The sequence below is a fragment of the Trachurus japonicus genome, chromosome 24, assembly GCF_045865225.1.
Source record: "Trachurus japonicus isolate A0001 chromosome 24, Traja_1.0".
In the NCBI taxonomy this organism is placed as follows: domain Eukaryota; kingdom Metazoa; phylum Chordata; class Actinopteri; order Carangiformes; family Carangidae; genus Trachurus; species Trachurus japonicus.
In genome coordinates this window covers 9,397,333-9,419,719 of record NC_140930.1, presented here as the reverse complement: position 1 = coordinate 9,419,719, position 22,387 = coordinate 9,397,333, and the positions used below count along the sequence as shown (strand labels likewise).

Sequence of the window (22,387 nt, the reverse complement as noted above, 5' to 3'; positions counted from 1 at the left end):
TTGAAGCCCCGAAAAAAATTAAATAAGTCTATATTTCAAGCTTCAAGCTTCAAAGAGGAGCTTTGAGAAGCTTCCGCTACAAAACAAGCTTGAAATATAGACTTATTTAATTTTTTTCGGAACAATTTCGCATTCCGGGGCTTCAATACAAGACGGACATTACATACGAGCAGCATGGAGGTATTTGGATGTTTTTTGGTGTGTCTTTTTGTTACGAAGACAGTTGGTATCCATTTGCAACCGTTATATGGACATGCACTGCTATGCCGAGACCCACTGTAACTCAGAGAAGCCACGGATAACTCCTCCGAAACTTCTCCCAGCCCTTAGTCGACATGAGGGTGAGTAGATAATGAGTGAAATTTGAATTTTGGGTGAACTATCCCTTTAAAAAAATACCCCAAACTGTTACTCTGAGACTTTATCTGCTGAGATTTTTTTTTTTGTATCTCTCCTGCACCTGTCGTCTGCTGGAGAAGCTGAACCAGGAGCTCTGAACACTTCAGGATGATAGTTGTCATTTCACATGAGCTGCAGCCATGTTGCTGCTGCTGCTGCTCAGTGATCTGACAGATAACTGTGAAATACTTGTAACCTTTAAGCGAGGCAGTAAGAGGAGTCTAGCGTGTGTGTCTGTGTGTGTGGGGCTTTCAGGAATAATTGCACATTGTTCATAAAGAGGCTGGGCTGCCGTTCAGCTCCTAGAGAAGAGATGCAGTTGTGCAGATGAAATTACACGAGAGCAAGTGGTTGTTTTTGCATTAGAGACTGAGGGGAGAGATTGCGTAATCCTGCAACAACATGAAGCTCTGATGCCTCCTGTTGGTCGTCAGTGCGAACAATGTAGAGCAGAGGAGGAGGAGGAGGAGGAATTCATTCATGCAGCTGAAGAGTCATAGTTTGGTTTGTAGGGCAAAAGTTCACAAGGTCAATACTGTAAGTGGCTGAAATATGTAAGTAAGCAAAAAAAATGCAGTGACATGGTGCTTTAATGACACCTGATGGTCACTGAAGCAGAAAATAATGAGATGAAGAATTAAAATATGTGTGTGAAACAACAGATACTTTTAAAAATTACTGGGAAAACTGGGTTAATTTCGTGTCTCCTCTTTGTCAGTCTCAGACTTTGTGCAGTAAGGACACTGTGTATGGCAGATTATTGATCCCATTGGTTCAGGCTACAAACTTGTTCATTGTTCATATGTTTATTTGTTATGTTTACCCTCCAACAGGAGAAAAAGGGACAATGCAAGAGAGGTGTGAAAATAAGGACAGGAGTGAAAAAGTGTTTATTTTTTCTTCACATTAATCTTCTGTAACTTTATTTGAGAATTTACTGTATGTCTATCTATGTTTCTGCTCCCCGGTGGAGAAGTATAGGGATGTTTCATACTGTTGGAATCATGTGGAATCAATAAAAAAAGTTAATTACGAATAAAATATGTGTGAAACGACAGGAAATAATAAAATTTGAAGGTTGTAAAATACAGATTATTAAAAAGAGAGAATGTAAATATAAAATCAAGCAATAATTTGAGATGTATTCATTACTAAAACACAGTGTCATCCTGTTCTGTCTGACTCTGACTGTTCCAGGTGAACAAAGTGCTGCGAAACCACAACATCAAGCCTCACTGGATGTTCGCTCTGGACAACATCATCCGCAAAGCTGTGCAGACCGCCATCACCATCCTGGTGCCAGGTAGCGTCTCTATATAAACGAGTTTCCGCCGTCGGTCCCCTCGGGGCGGGCAGCGCTGTCCACAGTCTGATAAATAACACTGAGCCGCAGTGATGGTTTTGTTGACCCGAGTGTGTTGGTGAAGAGCAGAGCTGCAGGAGACAGAGGGGAGTGTGAAGAAATGACAACAAAGATGTGAATATGAGACAACACATGAGCAAAACAGCACTGTTGAGTGACAGAAGGATTCAAGTGTGAGAAGTTATAGCAGCTCTAAGGCAAAAATGACACATTTGAAATACAAAGGCTGTTTGCTTAGATGCATTTTTGTATTAACCTGGATTTTTATAGATGATTATGAACATCAACAAAGCACCAAGATCAATTCTAACAGTCACATGTTATGTAATCTGAAAACCACACTCTAGCATAGAAATTGCCGTATGTAGAAAATAACTTAAAAAATAATAATGCTGGTAAATGTGAGTATTTAGATCATGAATCAAAGCTGATACACATGATTAGAAAATTAATTTGGCCTAAACCTGGCAAAAACTCTAATCAGTTAATCAATTACATGTCAGAAAAAGTGAAAAACGAACATACCCAAAGCCTTAAAGAGCCCTATTGTATGTTAATGGCTTGTTTTATACAATGAAGTGTGCAAACTATCCAAGAAAACAGAGGTTATAACAGAGAAAAACAGCAAATCCTCACATAACGTGTGAGAAGCTGAAACCAACTTCATAATTGATTTCAAACAGTCGATGAATTATCAAAGTTTTCTGTTGTTGAACGAATCAACTTTAATTTTCCTCAGTTTTAAAGCTTCTTTTAGGATTTATTTGTCTATAATCTGATCTTTCAGCATCAGAACCAATGATGTTTTCCATACATAAACAATGTGCAGTGTTATTGATCACGGTTGTGCGTTGTGTCTGGTTCAGAGCTGAGGCCTCACTTCAGCCTGGCCTCGGAGAGCGACCCGGCCGACCAGGACGACGTCGACGACGACACCGAGCCAGAGGGAAACTCCGCCCACCAGAGCCGAGCGCCGCCGGTCGCCGCCCACGACGACACGGTGGCCACGTCGGGCGTCAGCACGCTCAGCTCCACCGTCTCACACGAGTCCCACAATGCACAGCGGTCGGTGAGCATGGAGCTGGGCCGCATGAAGCTGGAGACCAACAGGTAGGAGTAGACACTGTGGTTATAAACCATCAGACGTGTTATTGTGTGTGTGTCTGAGAGAAGTTAAACTCTAGTCGGTACATTACCTTTATTTATCGGTGCAAGCTATTTTTAGAACGGCGGAGCAGAGCCGCGAGCTGCTCAGAGCTACGCTACGGAGGCTGATGGGATTTCTTGGTTACCCGCATCAAACTCATCAAATACACAATCCAACAACTCCAAAACGCTCTGGTGGACAAGTTGTGACCTGCACATTCACCACGCTATGAGATAATAACAGAAAAACTGCCTCAGACGGGAACGCACATCAGCGGTTTTGCATGAATTTACCTCTAAAACAACTCCGTCTCATAACGTTCTGTTATTATCTCATAGCGTGGTGAATGTGCAGGTCACAACTTGTCCACCAGAGCGTTTTGGAGTTGTTGGATTGTGTATTTGATGAGTTTGATGAGGGAAACCAAGAAATCCCATGAGCCTCCGTAACGTAGCTCTGAGCAGCTCGCGGCTCTGCTCCGCCGTTCTAAAAATAGCTTGCACCGACAATTAAAGGTAATGAACCTACAGCTAAGACTATAGGAATTATGGCAATGGGCCAGTTTGCCAACATTTTGAACTATCAACTTTAAGACTTGTGCTGTGTGTGTGTGTGTGTGTGTGTGTGTGTGTGTGTGTGTGTGTGTGTGTGTGACCTCAGGCTGCTGGAGCAGCTGCTGGAGAAGGAGCGAGAGTATCAGGCCATCCTGCAACAAGTGCTGGAGGAGAGAGAGCAGGAGATCAGACTACTGAGGCTGCGATCTGAGCCCACAGGTCTGTGATTGTCTCTGATTTAACTTTCACACTGACTGCAGGTAGAACCGGCTCCGCTCGTTCTGTGAACTCTGCAGGAGGCACGAAAACACAGAGAAACACTGAAACATTCACCTAAAGTTGCATTAGACTCGTTTTCCCTGCAGCACGTTAAGTCATTTATGAACAGATCCACTTTAATCACCTGCAGGAGGAGCAGACTGTGATTCTGACTCTGACGCTTCAAATATAGATATCATTATCAATATTTGAGAATTAATATCTATCAACGGTAACATCATATCACTTGATATTGATTTTTTTCCCCCCCCATAAAGTCAGTAAACACTCCTTATCGGCAGTATGTGCAGTGCAGTGTAACATAACAATATGTTTTAAAATGATATTATCATAAATTATAGCTGTAAACAAATCCTCAAAAACTTGAATATTTAAAAAAAAATCATTGTATAAAACATGCAAATATGCAAAAAATGCAGCTTAGCATTTTAATATGATCTTTCAATTGCGTATATGTAGATTCAAGCCTAATTTAATTAAATATTTAACCATAACCTACTTTCAGGGATGTACTGGATGTAAACACATCTGCTTCATTATTGTTTTAAAAATACAAATGAATGCCATGCAGCTTTCTTTATGCATATCTGCCTACATGCAGAGTATGTTTTGCTTTTATGTACACATTTTACTATTGTGAGTCAGTATCATTACAATGCGTATGTATAATGGTCATGCTTTAAGTATTTGCAAGACATACAGTAGGGAAAAAGTATTTTATACGTTATGAAAAATACATGTTAGACTGTACATGACTCAAACTGTGACATTTTTCTGACCCATGTTACAATATAATAAATAGATGATTTAGTCAAAGGAGCTAAAGTAGTCTGTCTGTTTGTTCGCTCTCTCCTCTGACAGACGCCCCCCCGTCGGCCCCCGAGGATCAGACGAGTCAGACTCCAGACAGACATGAAGACTCGGAGCTGACCAGCTGGCTGACCACGTGCGGTGCCGACCAGGACGCCATAGAAAAAGTGAGTCCTCGAACACCACACACACACACACAGCCGGTTGTTTGTCGTACCATGGTCGTCCTCATCAGCATTTGACTAATGTGACTTATGCATCAGCGATAAGAGCACACGGATTTATCCTTAACGTGAAGTCTGGTCCACACTGTGTCTGGTGCATACTGATTCAATCACTGCGTCTCGTTTATCATACTCATAACATTTTTTTGGTGTGTTACAGAGTTTGTTTAGATACAACGTTTATATTCATGTAGTTTTGAGTTCTGAGCTGAGCATCTCACTTTATCCTCTCTGTTTCCTCAGATACTGAATGAGGAGTATACGTTGAACGACATCCTCCATGATGTAACGAGAGACGACCTGAAGTGTCTAAGACTGAGGTGATTTCCTTTTCCTTGTTACTTCTGTGTGTTTATTTAGTTACATTAATACATGATGACACTTTTACCTGTAGCCCGCTAATGCCCGGAAACACAGAGGTCTGTGTCTAACAGCATACAGAGTTCATTCATACTGTAGGTTTACTTTAGATAGGCACTTAAGATCAGGTTTAATCACTGTGAGCACATTTTGCTTTGTCGGGATTAGAGTGAAACTGTGTGTACAAGCTTTGACAGTGGTTTCAGAGGTGACACCGGTTTGATTGTGGATGTAGTTCTCAGAGCTCAGTCTAAATATGAAATCTAAGAAAGCTCATGTGGATCACACAAAGATTGATAAAGCTGATTACATCATATCTGTAAACCTGTTTCGATGAGTGTTACTAATAAAGAAGGTTAAAATTCTCCCATTTATGGAAGACTAGAGTATGAGTGCATATTGTGCTATGCTATGCAATGCTATGCTATCTTATTTTATTTCACATTAAAGGGACAACGAGGAGTTTCTAATCGGTTATAAAAAAGTCTCACGTTAATGTGGATGAATCTACGCTACCCACACTTGTTAATGGGCCCATTTTCGATAAATATATCGTTTTGTCTCTATCGTTATTTTGTTATTATTAGTGGTGGCGGAGATGCTGGTCGAGCCGACCAGCATTTCTTTACTTTCAGTTTCGCAACGAGTCATGAGAATAACGTAGCTGAATCGCCGTTTATGGTCAGAACTACAACGGTATGTGAACCTCTTCGAACCTCTGACTTTAATTATTGATGAATGAAAACATGAGTCTGTCTTGCGCCGGTCAAAAGAATTTTACGGTGCGCGCGGAGGCTCATAAATGTAGTGTGAAAACGCTTCGCTTTTCCAAAACTCCTCGTTGTCCCTTTAACTCTCAGTAAAATGTTAGAAAAGGAAATTTCAGACAGCAAAAATACTTCTTGCAGAACTTGTTTTAAATTGGATAACTACACTGTTGCACATAAAGTTGGAATAATTTTGTTTTCAGTCCCATTTCTCTTTTTATTCCTATTATAAATATTAATTGTGGTTTAATTTTCACAGCAATGTGTTTGGAAGAGATAGATCAATACATTTTTGAGAAGATATACACTTTATCAATCAAGACAGAACTTTTTTTTAATGGGCAACAGTGTATAATGTAGTATGTACTTTCAGTCTCTGCTGTATATTCTGAGCTAACGGTCTTTTCACTGTTTTCCTGTCAGAGGTGGGATCCTGTGTAAACTATGGAAGGCCATCACAGACTACAGGCAGAAGCCAACCTGAGGCCTTAAGTGGCGACAACCACTCAGAGAAGCCAGGACCTTTGTCCCGATTTACTCAGTATTCTCCTCTTTACCTCAGTATTTATAAGAGCAAAGACTTTTTAAGGAGAAGAACCTGTGTTTTCACCCACCACCATGCGAGCAGAGCAGCTTTCCATTCACACGACGACAACAACAACCACAACAGCAACAACAACAACAAATCTCCCAGTCCCGGTGTTCTTGTAGTGTTTTATAATTCTGAAACAAAGACTTTTGGATATGAGGTCATTTTGAAAGCAACAATTACTAAGAAGTGCCACTAGTTTTGTTATATCTGATGGACACAACACCGCTTTTTTGTTTTTTGTTTTTGTTACAGGTGCATTTAAAAAAAAAAGGAGAAAAAAAAGACAACTTTGGTGGAAAAAAACAAGAAAATCTGTCATTAAAATCTTGAAAACTGTCAAAAAAACATTTTTCTCCTGTCACGTTTACACAGCTGGAGACTGACTTTTTTCTAATACAAGCCTGAGATACAAAATACTACATTCAAATGCATCTGTACTAAGATTTTTATCATATCATAGGCATCTTGTCACTACTTTATTTAAATGGATTTTTAATTTAATTGTCATGGTAATCTGAAGGATGTCAGTGCATGCCCTCTTTTTTTTTTTTTTATCTGTACTGAGACTTATTTAAATTGTGGATTTTTTTCACATTTCCTTTTATAATAGGAATCTACATTTTTATTTTTCAGCAACATGTAAATATTGTGCTATAAAATTATATGTGAACAACATTTATGTACTTTAAAAAATATATTGATAAGCACCGTTCAATCTCCATGGGGACTGGAGCGAGTCTTTGATGAACACGTGAAGCATAAATTGGATATTATTGTATCTTCTAGTGTCACAAATCATAGGAGATAATATTCAGTTAGTAATTAATATAATGTCAGATCATTTGCTCTGTTTTTGTTGTTGTACACTGACAAAATTGTGTTTATCTTGCTTGTGTAGATAATATCAATCACGTGTGTTGTAATGAAATATGAAATGCAAACAAATTTCACATGGAAGAGCCTTGACTTTTTTTTTTAACAAGATGTCAGAAATGCGGGGAAAACTAATCATGAGCAGCGTGTCCGTTTTGTTTCATATCTAAAATGATTCAAGATTTTTGTGTCATATTGTTAAATAAAACTTTTCATCTTGAAACTGTGAAACAGATATTGTAGTTTTTACATCGTATGTAGTTCATACATCTGTTACATAACATTTATGTTTGTAGAGCACAGTGATAAAACTGTAATAACCAAGTAGTAGACCCACTAATTGAGATCTAATTACATCTTGATGTGACTAAGTGCCTGAAAACATGACAATATAGAAACTTTAGGGCTTTAGAAAAAGTAAATAGAGCATATAGAGCCAATCCTGGTCCAACTGGTGCTGTTCAAATGACTGCAGGTTATAATGGGCCTTTCAAGGCGAGCAAACATTTGTAGGCAGGAGAGAGATAAACAGAGCCAGGTACAGGCATACATTTGTGTGTTTGTTTTTAGACCATTATCATAGTTCAATCAGACATCCATATTGTCTTTTAAATGTAAAGTAAGCAAAACACATAAATATAACAAAAGTTGAAAAATAGAATGATAGAAAAATAAAAAAGGAATGAGTATTAAATGTATTTAAATACTTACTAAAGTGTGCACTCATCTCATATTTGTCATATTTTAAACAAACACAGTTATCTATAAGCACACACAACTGTATAAATAAAATTAAATGTATCTGAATAAATATTTTTGATTAAATATCTGCGTCCTCTCCTGTACAGAGGCAGTACAGCAGGTTTCTTCTGTGTGTGTGTTTGTTTATCTAAGGAACAGGTGAGCTGCTTCCTGCCTGCCATATTTATTCATACCGGTGACGTCAGCAGCAGCCCAACGTTCGTTCCGGTCTCGCGGCCGTCTCCCTGCTCTCCCCCTCCTCACCATGACAACGACACTTTTCAGCATCGTCAGAGGAGGAGGACTAGCCGTTACCTCCGTCTCTCCGGCGGTTGTCGTGTAAAAAAAAAAAGAAAGAAAAACACAAAAAAATACGGTTTTGTGTCAGTGTAGCGGGTGTTTTATTGTTTCATCAGGAGGGGCAGCATCTCTGACTGGCAGTGAGGTGAAGTGAAGCCCCCCCTCCATGCGTCGGAGAGAGCAGCGGGAGGCAGAGGGAGCCGCCGTGTAGCTGCGTGAACAACAACATGGCTCTGCCGCTGAAGCATCATCCTCCGCGGCCGCTGCTGCTGCTGCTCCTCGCCGTCGGAGCTGCCGCTGCCGCCTCGTCGCCGCGCTCCTCCTCTCCCATCTCCGACCTGAAGTCCAAGATCTCCGGGGTGGAGGAGCTGCTGGAGGAGTTCCGCAAGCAGCTGCAGCAGCAGGACCAGGCGTACAGGGCGGCGGCGGCGGCGGGCGGCGATGTGATTGTCGACTCCTGCGTGGGCGACTTCGACGCCGCCGGTGACAGCATCATCCGGGCCAAGGCCTCCGTGGAGCAAGGGGCCGCCTTCCTGCTGGCTCCCGAGCGGGTGTACAGCTGGAGGGACTGCCTGCACGCCTGCTGCTCCCAGCCCCACTGCACCGTGGCCCTGGTCCAGGAGCAGGAGGAGGAGGACGTGAGGCAGCCCGGGGCCAGCCTCAACTGCTACCTGTTCAACTGCACCTACAGGAACAAAAATGTCTGTTCCTTCGCTCCGCAGCAGGGCTTCACCAGCTACAGCCGCACCGCCAACTCGACGCTGGGACACCACCACAGTCTCCCCGTCTCATCATCATCATTATCATCATCATCATCCGGCGGTGCAGCCAGGAGGCCCGGGGAAGGGCTGCTGCCCGAGGAGGGGGATGCACAAGGTGAGGAAGGATGCTGCTGCTGCTGCTGCTGCTGCTGCTGCTGATGGCAACATAACCTGATACCATCAATAAGTCCACATTATTAATCATTATGTATCTGTATAGGGGACAAGGCAGATCATGTTATTCTAACCTACCATCAGGGTTCCCAGGCGTCATGGAAAACGAGAACAAAAATGTCCTAGAAAATTATTTATAGGGCCTTTTAAGACAAGCAAACATTTGTAGGCAGGAGAGAGATAAACAGAGCGAAGTACAGGCCTACATGTTGTTGTGTGTTTTAGACCATTGTCACATACTGTAGTTCAATCAGACATCAATTTTGTAATTTTAAAAGTAAAGGAAGCAAAAAACATAAATATAGCAAAAGTTGAATAATAGAAAAATAAAAAAGGAATGAGTATTAAATGTATTAATACTTACTAAAGTGGACTAAAAGTGTGCACTCATCTCACAGTTTGCTATAAACACACCTTTTCCTAGTAAGTTGAATAATATATTGTGCTTTTTATTATTTATTTATGTTGGGACTGTGTATGGATGTCTAACCGACAGCCTTTGGGTGAGCTTCAACAAGTGAACCATGACCAATCAGTTAACAACCAGATAAACATGCTGCTTAACTATTAACATGTTAATGACTGACAACTTAACAACCCACTTACACTGCTGGAACAAATGCAAAACATCTACAATTGTATAACAAGCACAAAGCAAAGGTTTCAGTATTTATAACTGTACCTAGTGGGCCTTTAATTAAGGCTTTGACCCTTCTTAATCAAATTAAAACACAACTAATGAATGGGCATATTCAGTTTTTTTCTTTTAGCTTAAACTAACACGCAGATCTAGAAAATAAAACTGATATTTATTTGTCAAGGGAAGTGAATGAGGATGAACCAGCACAGCAGGGATTTGTAGTGACTCATGATGGTAACTGGAAATGTTGCTTAATAATTCAGTAGCGTGCTAATCTTCTTATGCAGCAAACAAAAAAAGACTGATTCGCCTTTATTTACTGTGCACGGCCATGTTGGAAAGGTTTATGCAATAACAAATGGTGAGGGTGAGGTATAATCTGAGGTTTCTCTGTTTAATTTTCCCCAGTTAAAGAGATGGATCGTTTCAATAAGATTTGTTAGACCACATATTAAGTGATATATCAGTTTTCTAACTGTTGCACAGAGCTCAGCGCGTGAGGATTTGCCACTGGAAGCTGCTACTTATCTTGACAGAGCACGCGGCGTGGGTTAATGATTTGCCTTTTAGGTTTCCAGTCTTGCAAAATTAGATCAAAGCTCTGAGACCAGCAGCAGGTGTTTGTATGACAACATTTCTCTTTTTCCTGTGTGTTTTACTGCTGCTTTCCAGCATCCACTATTTCCAGGCAGAGTGGACAGTGGATATTATTAAATGAAATATAGAGTTAGAGCTGTAAGATAATGAATAGATAGATACAAAATACAAAATGTCACTATAAAATCAAATACAACAAGACTTAATGTGCAAAAAGACAGAACATTGAGACGGAGTGCAGATCACAGATCCCATATAACCGAGTGTTTCCTGTTTGCAGAGGTGGACGAGCCTCCTCGCAGCGACGCCGGACAGGATGTGGTGATCCAGCTGCCCACGGACTGGGCCGTCCTCGATGGTCGGGACAGTGTGGACGACCGCAGCATCACCCACTACGAGTGGACTCTAGTTAAAGGGGACACGGCCATCAACATGAAGGTCTGTGTTTATGTCACATATTGTACAGTAGCCAGGGCCTTTTAACAGCACAGAGACAGTGCACTGTTTTCATTTGGGTGCAGGTGCAGTTTGCTGTAGCTGCTCCGCTTAATTGAATTTGATGTAAATGTCATTAAAAAGAAAAAAAAACAGAGGAACAGAGGGTTTGGTTCTTCGCTGATCCATAGACTCTCCACATTTGCATTTGCAGTTCAGACGGTCACAGGCATCAGAGTCAAATTACATTTTTGTGTTTGCATTAGTCATTGCATTCAAGTGAACAGAGAGCAGGCTTGTGTGCAAGAGCTCTGTAATACCAGACTGTATCAACAGAGATAAGGGTTTATTACCTTACCCATTACCTTAAGGACAGCCTGCCCTCTGATCGCAGCCATCACTGAGGCACCATGGGAAACCTCTAACACAACATGTCCAGGTTTTCATATAATGACTCACGCGACCCACGTTTGGTCAGTGTTCACGCCTGCTGTCGACAGAAAATAGCTCCCGGTTAAAACGCTTGTGGATGAAACTGAGTAACAGAGACATTGTGTTTGAAAAGACATGTCACTGTTGAGTCTTTAGATTAAATCTGGGTGATATAACAATGTATACTGTCTTGTCTTTTCTGTCAGAGACTTGTAAACATCACTTTGACACTGGACAGTGTTGCCAATCAGTTATCGGGGCTGTTTGATTTGGATGTTGCAATACAAACATTTACATTTTTCATGTGTTTATATGTTAAAATTAGCATTTCATCCACATGTCTGGTGCTGTTATTTGAGTTGTTTTATACTCATATTGTGCATCAGACAATGGAAGAAGAGAAATAAGCGAGCAGAGATGCAAGCCCAAAGCCGAAGGCGACCAGTGCATCCTCAAAAGACTTTTTTATTTTGAATGCATTGAAATCCACAAAGAAAATTCCTTTTAGCTCCATGGTGGTGTGGACACAGATGTCTTGAGGATACATCACGCCAACAACACAGTCTGCATGACTGAATACACAGCAGGAGCTCATAAAAACATTCAGGTTACACTACAAGTAGGGCTGCAACTAACGATTATTTTCATTATCGATGAATCTGTCGATTATTTAAACTTTTAATCGATTAGTTGTTTGGTCAATAAAATGTTAAAAAATGTTGAGAAATATCAATCAGCGTTTCCCAAACCACAAGATGACGTCCTCACATCTCTTGTTTTGTCCACAAACCAAAGAGACCTTCAGTTTATTGTCATAAAGGAACAAAGAAACCAGAAATATTCACATTAAAGAAGCTGAAATCTGAGAATTTTGACTTTTTTTCTTTAAAAACTACCCAAACCGATTAGTGGATTATCAAACCAGTTGATGATTAATTTAATAATCGATTATTGTTCGATTAATCGATCATTTATAGCAGCTCTAACTACAAGTCAGTTAAGTTTTAAAAAGTAACAATGAGCTTGTAGACTCTCAGAAACTAGAGTCTGTGCTCATACAGTTTATTTCTATCTGTCTCTTTTCATATCATATCATATTGAAGGCGACTCATCCAGGTCTTCTGAAGATCAGCGGTCTCCAGGAGGGAGTGTACACCTTCCAGATGACCGTCACCGACAGCGCCGGCCAGAAGAGCTCCGACAACGTCTCCGTCACCGTGCTGGCGCCGAAACACCAAGCAGAAGGTGACGTGCTCACTGCTCACCAGAAACATAAAGCGTTGATGTGTGTGTGTGTTTTGTTTGAAGTAATCATGTGTAGCTGAGCTTGATGTGTGTTTTGTCCACAGTTTGCACAGGTCACTGTTCAAACTACCAGTTCAAGTGTGATGACGGCTGCTGCATCGACATCACCTACGCCTGCGATGGGAAGCAGCACTGTCCAGACCGCTCTGACGAAGACTTCTGTCCAAACTGTGAGGAACATTTCCTATTCAGATACATATACAGTATATATATATATATTTTTTAATCATTATTCAGTCAGCGCGGTCTTTTATTTCATTTCATTTCATTTATTGGTTTATTTGAGATGGGACTCCACATATTCATGAACATACAAAAAAACAATTATTTGCTGTACGTAAATATGTCGGATTTAGCTAGAAAGCTAGTTTCCATCCGTGGTCCCATGGTACACAAACAAATAAAATTACACTCAGACATTTAAAACGATAGACAATAACCTCCATAGGGTGTTAGCAGCAATTACAATTACATTGTTGCAAATTGCTCAGCAGGTGACAATGCTAGGCGACGCATTGCCACCTGCAGAGAAAGAAAAGAGAAAGAAGAAAGAAAATGAAAATAAATAGATAATAATGCAGGTGACAATGCTAGGCGACGCATTGCCACTTGCAGGGAAAGAAAAAACAAGAAACAATAATAATAATAGAGAAAAAAAAAAAATTACGTCGGGTAATTTCAGAAAACATTGAAAGTATACAACCTCAGTATCCCACCATAGCACCTGCTCGGCGACCTCTCCTCTTTGCCAACCCCAAAACACCTTCAAACATTCATCCTCATTTCTACAACAAAAAAAATAATCTTACTCAATTGGAACGACAGAACAAAACTATCAATAAAACATTGGTACAATCTGCTACAATCACTGTTCATCCCTTTTTTCCCCTCTTTTGTTCTTTCTATTCCCAACAAATTCAACACCCCTTAAAATACCTGCTCAATACCCCTGATCACAATTCCACCCCCTGCTCTTTGTTTTAATTGTTTCATTGTTTATTAAGGATCCCCATTAGCTGGCACCGTAGTAACCCGCTAGTCTTCCTCGGGTCCACAAGGATCAACACAAAATACACACAGGAAATCATCTTCAGTCATAAACTGACAAATACAATTAGTTATAATATACCTGATGTCAAAAAAGTTAAAACAAACATTTAATCATTTCCATAAATCTAAAAATTAATTTCCTTAAAGAAAACAAAACACTGCTATACAGCCAAATCCACATTTATAATCTAAAATAGTTTCTTTTTAAATACGTGTTCACTTCCAGTACAACAGACATAGTAAGGTGTGCAGTTATATAAATATATATTTTTCTTTTATAAAGAAGCATTTTATGGAGCTAATTTATTCCCTCATTCTGGGGAAGATGTACTGGTGTGGGTGGAGCTGTGTTTTGTTTGGTTTTTGTTTTTTTTTAGTTTTGTTCTGTCTTTGTTTGTGTGTTTGTTCTGTTGCCCCTTGTCCCATACTGTTCTGTAATGTGTGCATATGTTCAATAAAAAAAAAAATTTAAAAAAAGAATACATGAAAGGAAAAGTGCTTAATGTGCAAACACACACAGATCTAACCCACCGCCGTCCATCTGTTTCTCTGTGGCGTCTGCAGTCGACAGCAGCAGGAAGTCGGTGACCCACCCCGTGGACCTGCCAGGCGACCGGCGGCCCGGCGCCCAGACGGAGGAGCGGGCCGAGGATGTCTCCATGATCCAGACCGCGTCCAGGAAAACCATCGAGAGCGTCGTACCGCTTCAGGACGGCACCGCCCCTCAGCAGGGCTCCAGGCAGCAGAAGACGTCCGTCAGTCAAGGTGATTACGTCCAACTTTGAACTCATTTTATCTCAAATAGCTGCAGCAAGAAACCTGGGCGTGAAGGTTGGACGAGAATCCACCAGATCTTTTTTTTTTTTTTTTTTTTTTTACTTACTAGCTGCACCTGTTAAAGCAGAAGTAAGCGATCCGGCCGTTTTGGCTAACTTCTTATCAGCTAATGGAGTTAGCAGTCCCCGCCCTCGTCCCTACGTCACCACATTCACGCGCATCCCTTGGCTGCACACACAGAGAGGACCGCCCCTTTATGCCGTTCTCTCTCCTCATTGGATAAAGGTTGTAGGATACAAGGAAAGTTTTCTCCTCGGCTTACAGCAGAGCAGAGTGACTGACAGACCCGTGTTTCAGACCAAACACTCTATAGAAGTGATTGCTGTCGGAAGATATAACTATTTAAGACTTATATTAACACAAATATTCCGCTTACTTCTGCTTTAAATAGGAAATATGCAGAATTGTTACCTTAACTCTGCTACATTTCTACCTTAGTTAACCAGCTTTGGAGTTATTGTGATGGTTTGGTAAGAATGAGAGGAATGGAGGCTCTCTGTCTTCCATGTACAGCAGAGGTGTCAAACTCATTTTAGTTCAGGGGCCAAATTAAGTGCAATTTGATCTCAAGTGGGCCAGACTGTTAAAATAATAGCATGATATCCTATAAATAATAAGAACTCTAAACTTTTCTCTTTGTTTTAGTGCAAAGAAGCGCATTATTAAGATGTTTACATTAAGGAACTATCCTATTACAAAACATATTATGACCAACCTGAAATTTCTTGAGAAGACTACATACAATTTCAACAACATAATGCCCCTTCTGTCTTCTATGTAATTTTTACATCTGGTAAATTCATCCCGCGGGCCGGATTGGACCCTCTGGCGGGCCGGTTTTGGCCCCCGGGCCACATGTTTGACACCCCTGATGTACAGGGTCCGACTGTTGGGCAAGTACTTCTCAAATCTACTTGCCCCATCTAAATTCTTACTTGCCCTGCCTAGGTTTTTTTTTCTGGCTGTGTGGTGCATACTTTCGCTCATGGCTTATATCTTACTAAAATCCTTCCTGTTGACTATATACAACAGTATTTATTATTATCTATAATTACATTTAAATGGCATTGCAGACATGTAAAATTAAATGCTATTTCACATTATTTGACCAGTAGCAGTTAAACCCATCTGAACAGGTCAACCACCTGTTTAATGCCCAATCACAGTTGAAATCTTGAACTGAGGGGTCTTTAATGGCCAAAAACATTAAACTGGACAACATTTTAACAGATAGCTGGTTGGCTCAGATTTTATTCTTTTCATTGCATTCACATGCTGCAGTGGACAGTGGAACGTTAATTATGACGACCCGGTGTCCCAGCTCTCGTCTCTGCAGCACCACGACACAAACACACTCGTAACCCATAATCCCTTGTTTATTCTTGTTTATGACAGATTAAACTACACAAATATACATATTGTAACATCGTATATGATATATATAACGTTATCTACCACTCTATTTATTGATTTCTCGCCGGCTTCGTTGTAAACAAATGCACATGGCCGGGAGGAGGGTTAGCAGAACAGAGGAAAAGCGACCAGACTTGCATAGTTCCCCTTTAAAATGAGCACAAGCCCTGTGAATGTGATGCTCCATCAGTGTGTCATTAGTGCAGTGGCTCTTTGTAAAGCAGCAGAGATGGTTTTAGTGTGTGTGTGTGTGTGTGTGTGTATATATGTCACAGCCTCCACGCCGCTCTGCGCTGCCTGGGAAAGCAGCTCCGGCCTTCATTCTCTCTCTGAGTGCTCGAACAAAGCACCTCTGTCCCCTCGGCCACCTGATCCCTGCACCAGGCCGACGCCGTGCCCCCACCACCCCCACCCTCACACACACACTATCGGTGCAGTCGGCTCTGGTGTTTTTCTCAGGAGTCTTTTCATTTCACAAAAAAAAAAAAAAAAACTCAGACCGCGCTAGAAATATGTTGTACATCGTGGTCCAGGTGACTCTGAGGACTAAGGTCCACAGTTTTCCCATAAAGTTGGAATAATTTTGTTTACAGACACATTCCTCTTTTTATTCCTATCATAAAGGTGAATTGTGGTTTCATTTTCAGTTTGGAAGAGGTTGATCAACAGAGTTTTAAGATGAATATTATACATTTCATCTATCAAGAATAAGTTGCATTGGGGGGCGCCGTGTGGCACAGTGGGTAGAGCAGGCTTCAGTCCTCACTGCAGTTGTATAAAAAAAAATTTAAAAAAGGCAAAACAGCCCCGAATATATACAGTATATAAATACTCAAGAATAAATCGCATTGTCACAATCATTTCATGAGAAGACGCATATTATGGGATGTTTAAGGTTTGTACACACATTAGCCAATCACAGTGGTCATTAAAAAACACAGGAACCAAACACCTGGCCTCAGTCCCGACTCCCCGGTATCTCGTGCTCTTTTTTTGTGACACATTTGACCTTTTGCCCTCTGGTGATTTGAATATTGCGCTTGGTGATTTGGATTACATTGCGATTCATTTTGCAGCCTTTCTCATATTATATATTATTATGGTATATAGGGATGTCACAATTACTTGTTTTCACAATTAATCGCGGTATTAAACGGCACAATTATTTAATCGTAAAGATTCCTAAATACCGTCACTTCCCAAAAAAGATTATGTTGGAACCATATTGGCAGATGTGCGCAAAAATAAAGGTAAACGCACAGATACTGGTCCATTTAACTAACGTAACATTGAATTGGTAGGAATTTAAATGTTAGCGTGTCATTTTTAATAATAAAAAAAGCAAAACAAAACAAAAAATGATTAAAATAAACGTAAACATTTGGTATAGATGACAGTTTATGACCTGAATATTTCAAATGTTTCCCCTGGGGATTAATAATTGGTCATATATTAATAGATACTTGAAATATTTTGTGTAAACAATGAGTAATGTAGTTATATTTTGACTATATTTGATTTTACACATTCATATTGTTGTGAAATTAATTAATGCATAATAATCGTGATAATCGTAGTACCGTGATTATTTCTCTGACAATAATCGTACCAAGAAAATGTATAATCGTGACATCCCTAATGGTATATAACATAAATGTATGATTTATCAAAGTTGCTGTAGAATAACGACTAATCAGTTGTTCAACTTGTTCAGAGCTGCACGGTCCTAGCTCCATTCAGTCGTACTAACTCGTCCTCGAGGGCGAAGATCCGTACATGAGTCCATGAAGTCAGTAATAAATGTAAATGTTTCTGTGTCTGTTCCTGCAGATCCGTGCTCCGCCGCTCCGGTCGTGGGACCGTGTAAAGGAACATTCCCCCGCTGGTACTACGACCAGAACGCAGGAGAGTGCAAACACTTCCTGTACGGCGGCTGCCAGGGCAACCACAACAACTTCCTCCAGGAATCAGACTGTGTCAGTGAATGCATCCAGAAAAGTGAGAATTTATCTCTTGTCCTTCTTTCTTTCTTTCTTTTTTTCTGCTGCTGTAACATAAAACTGTTTTAAATTATTATTAAATAAATGGAAATATCTTTCAGGTCCAGTTTTCAAACCAGCGACTGCGGCTCCTCCCGTCACCAAACAGACGGAGATAGGTAACAACACGGGAGAAAAGCTTCAATATCATGTTATTAAAGCAGAAGTAAGCGATATTTTTGTGTTAATATAAGTCTTAAATAGTTATATCTTCCGACAGCAATCACTTACATAGAGTGTTTGGACCGAAACACGGGTCAGTCACTCTGCTCTGCTCTGCTGTAAGCCGAGGAGAAAACTTTTCTCGTATCCTACAAGTTTTATCCAATGAGGAGAGAGAACGGCATGAAGGGCTGTGTGTGCAGCCAAGGGATGCGCCTGAATGTGGTGACGTAGGGACGAGGGCGGGGGCTGCTAACTCCATCGGCTGACAAGACTGTCGGAAGTTACGAGTGGCCGTTATAGTGACTTTCACAGGTAAAACAGGTCGGAAAAACACGAGTGGGTTGCCTGGAACGCTACAAAGTCGTAAGTCGTGACTTGAAGCTGTAATTTACGGTTTCAAAAGCCAGCCTGGAACGCAGCATTACCCAAAACGACCGGATCGCTTACTTCTGCTTTAATTTACTATAATCTATACTATATTAAACTGTATTAAACTATATTATTATTGTTGTTGTTGTTGTTGCAGCTGCTCCTAAAGTTTCCCAGAGCCAACCAGACAGCGACGTTCCCGTCTCCAAACCGCTCTCAGCGAAGGGAGGACATCCGGTCCCAGAGTCAGGTAACTCTCAACACGCCACACGTCTCACTCCTCCTCCTCCTCTGCTTCCTGTCCTGGTTCATCACTGACCACCTGGGTTCTTCCTCCTCCTCCTCTTCGTCTTTCTCCCCCTCCTCCTCCTCTTGCTCCCCCTCCTCTTCTTCCTCCTCCTCCTCTTCCTCCCCCTCCTCCTCCTCCTCTAGGTGCCATCCTCCCTCTGGCCCTGGGCCTCCTCATCACCGCTCTGCTGCTGCTGATGATCGGCTGTCGGCTCAGACTCGTCCGCCACAAGCTGAAGAAGGCGCGGCCGCTGACCACGGAGGAGTCGGATTACCTCATCAACGGCATGTACCTGTAGAGGGAGGAGCAGCCGACCAATCAGGTGGCCGGAAACCAAATTTTAAAAAAGAACCACCGACGGACGGACATCTGACCGACAAAGAGACTCATCATCCAGAGCGCCGAGCCTGGACTTCTTCTTCTGATCCGTCCTCGCTGTGGAGGCTGGAAACATCCCAACTCTCTGCTGTCATGAACGTTTCCCCCGACAACCCCACACTGACCCCCCCCCCCCGACTGATGAATCTGCTGCTGATAGACGCTGTCGTCCAAACCAATGACGCATACTAGATGCTCGTGAGTTCACGCTTCTGATTGTGAAAACATGATGAAATATTCGGGGGCCGCGTTTACCAAGCTTCTTAGAGTTTCTCCTTCTAAAATACATAAGAAATTGAGTATTGGGTCATTTTGGTATCGTACTTTTTTTATTAAAAGACACAATTTTTGTTGCCGTGCTTTGTGTCTATATAAAGCCAGCATATTTGAAAGTTCTTCAGAGACAAAAAATGGCTAAAAAAAACACTGCGAAGAGTCGACTTCTGAGAAAGATACGAGTTATCGAGCGTCTTACTCACAAGAATCGTACGTGTACTGATTGAGTACTGAGTTACAACAGTAATGTGCCGTAAAACTGAATTTTTAGATGACGTCACTTCCAATTTTATAGGAATGACCAATCGCTGAAGGGAATTCTTATCTTTATAGGGATGTCACGATTATAGATTTTCTTGGTACGATTATTGTCAGAGAAATAATCACGGTATTATGATTATCGCGATTATTATGCATTGTTACACGGCTCTATCGGATGCTGCTCTCTGATTGGTCCATCGCTGCATTCTGGGGTCCGTTATGGTAATCCATCGATCCACTGATTGATTATCAAAGTCTTCAAATGCACGAACGGGAGGAGGCTCAGCAAAACAGCGGACGTGACCGGGCATGCAGAAACGATGCAATTAAAAATCGATGAACGTCGTATTTTGATCAACATTATGTTTCAAATTAATTATTTTACTCGTAAACCGTGTAATAAGCGGGATAATGTATAGTTGGTCGGTTGTTATGGAGAAATAAACCCCTTCATGAAGTATGGAACCATTCCATACTTCCTGTCGGGGTTTATTTCTCCATACTTAATCAATTTCTTTTAAACACTATGAATGTGTAAAATCCAATATAGCCAAAATATACTTAAAAACTACTGATTGTTTACATAAAATATTTAAAGTATCTATTAATCTAGGACCAATTATTGATCCCCCACAGGAAATGTTTCAAATATTAAAGTCATTAATTGTCACCTATACCAAATGTTTACGTTTATTTCAGTCTAATTACAAATGACACGCTAACACTTAAATTCCTCCCAATTCAGTATTACGTTGGGTACGTACGTGTAAATGGACCAGTATCTGTGCATTTACCTTTACTTTGCCGACATGGTTCTGACATGAGATATCGTTTTTGGAAAGTGACGGCATTTAGGAATCTTTACGATTAATTAATTGTGGCGTTTAATACCGCGATTAATTGTGAAAACAAGTAATCGTGACATCGTGAACAGTTAAATGGCCAATGGGTATTGTGTATATTCAACCATATTTTGATAATATCTACAAAATATATACTGGGAATGAATCAAAAATAAATCTTCCTAATCTTTCCAATTCATTAATTCAGTGTTACGTTGTTGATGAGATGACCTCCCTTATTAAAACCTTGACAAGGATGACACCTGCTCTGTCCACATGATGTCGTTTGATCAACTGCTCCTCATCAAACAAAGCCAAAACCTTTTGCACACGTCTCTCTCTCGCCTCAGTGCCGTCTCCTACTGCCTACTCTCAGGGCCGTTGTATAGGGGAGAAAGGTGATGATAATTCTAGGGGCCCAGCGCCCAGTGGGGCCCATAAAAAACCCCAGTAGTCTAATCTTTGTATGACTGATTTATTCTGCGTAAGACCCTGACTAATACTCATAGTACACTGTAAAAACTCAACATCTTTCCAAGAATATTTGTCTTATTTCTTGTCTAAATGTCTCATTTCTAGTCAAAACTAATCTCTTTCCACTTAAAATAAGACTCATTACCTAAAAATTAACTTGTTTTTAGATAATTTTCACTTAAATTCACAATAAATAGAAAAATCTGCCAGTGAAAGTAAGTTTTTTGTGCTTGTAATAAGGAAGAAAAACTTGCTCCACTATCAGATTTTTTCTACTTACGGTATTCCAAGTGAAAATATGCTTGAAAGAGGTAAAAAGTATCTAAAAACAAGCTACTTTTAATATGATGTGTCTTATTTTAAGTAGAATGAGATTTGTTTTGACTAGAAATTACATTTTGACTGGAAATAAGACAAATATTCTGCTGCATTAGCATCAAAACAAAGAAGGCTAAATAAAAAACGATAATACATACGTAGTCTAAGAAAAAAAAAAAGGAAAGGGGCCCACTTTAGTATTCTTTAGGGGGCCCAGAATTCCTAGCAACGGCCCTGCCTACTCTTAACCGCCTCTTGAGGTCTCTTTGAGTAACTGGGGGAGTACAAGTGATTCCATAAAGTTGATAAATAGCTTTTAAAGTTTGAGAGTATAGGACTAAATTCCACAAATTCTCGGCACTTAAATGTCAGTCTAAGACGCTTGATAAATACGGCCCCTGGTCTGTAAACCCACCCACTGAATTCCTCCAGTTAGTTACTTTGATATTTTTATTTATTTATTCATTTTCTCTAAACCAGTGCTGCAAAAATGTTGTATTTCTGCCACTGGATGGCGTCAATGTACCATATTTGTGCTGTAGATTTTAACCCCCCCTCCCCGAGCGAAACTGAACTGTGGACACAAATTTTACTACTTTGGAGACGAGTGCCTGTTATTAATTCATTCAGTATCCCAGAACAACAAAGCCATAGTGAAGCCAGTGTGTGTGTGTTGCATCTCTTTTCTTTCTCACGCAAACATTTGTGGAGTATGAAACCGTATTAACGCAGATGTATTCCCTCTCTTAAGTGCTGTCTTTCATGTGAGATATTAAAGTTTATTATATATATCAAGAAAAAAAGGGACTGGTGTGATCTGTTGACAAATGATGCAACATTTTCAGATACATTTTAAACTATTATGATAGATTTTAATGTATTTTCTATGAACAAGTGTCTCCTAGCATCATAGTTTACAAAAA

General features: G+C 40.6%; 2 protein-coding genes across 2 annotated transcripts in view; both read left to right on the top strand.

Annotated features, from left to right (window-relative positions):
* map3k5 (mitogen-activated protein kinase kinase kinase 5) overlaps nt 1-7,599 on the top strand; it is a 97,385-nt gene extending 89,786 nt beyond the window's left edge. The window contains 6 exon segments of the mRNA XM_085771705.1: nt 1,597-1,702; nt 2,629-2,872; nt 3,570-3,682; nt 4,604-4,719; nt 5,020-5,096; nt 6,327-7,599. Coding sequence (XP_085627831.1) covers nt 1,597-1,702; nt 2,629-2,872; nt 3,570-3,682; nt 4,604-4,719; nt 5,020-5,096; nt 6,327-6,387 — 717 coding nt within the window. The 3' untranslated portion in view covers nt 6,388-7,599.
* Nucleotides 7,600-8,352: 753 nt separating this feature from the next.
* On the top strand, nt 8,353-19,570 carry lrp11 (low density lipoprotein receptor-related protein 11). Its single transcript, XM_085771808.1, has 9 exons — nt 8,353-9,285; nt 10,862-11,019; nt 12,552-12,693; nt 12,798-12,923; nt 14,368-14,568; nt 17,884-18,051; nt 18,155-18,211; nt 18,784-18,876; nt 19,059-19,570. Exons 1-9 carry the CDS (start codon nt 8,637-8,639, stop codon nt 19,211-19,213), a joined length of 1,749 nt encoding a protein of 582 aa, XP_085627934.1. The 5' UTR covers nt 8,353-8,636; the 3' UTR covers nt 19,214-19,570.
* The last annotated feature ends 2,817 nt before the right edge of the window (nt 19,571-22,387 follow it).

What these genes read in the sequence shown, in the direction of transcription:
- lrp11 (XM_085771808.1), top strand. Translation starts at nt 8,637, where the DNA reads ATGGCTCTGCCGCTGAAGCATCATCCTCCGCGGCCGCTGCTGCTGCTG. An exon ending in GAAGACGTCCGTCAGTCAAG is followed by an intron (nt 14,569 to 17,883) that starts GTGATTACGTCC and finishes CTGTTCCTGCAG; the next exon opens with ATCCGTGCTCCGCCGCTCCG. An exon ending in ACATCCGGTCCCAGAGTCAG is followed by an intron (nt 18,877 to 19,058) that starts GTAACTCTCAAC and finishes CTCCTCCTCTAG; the next exon opens with GTGCCATCCTCCCTCTGGCC.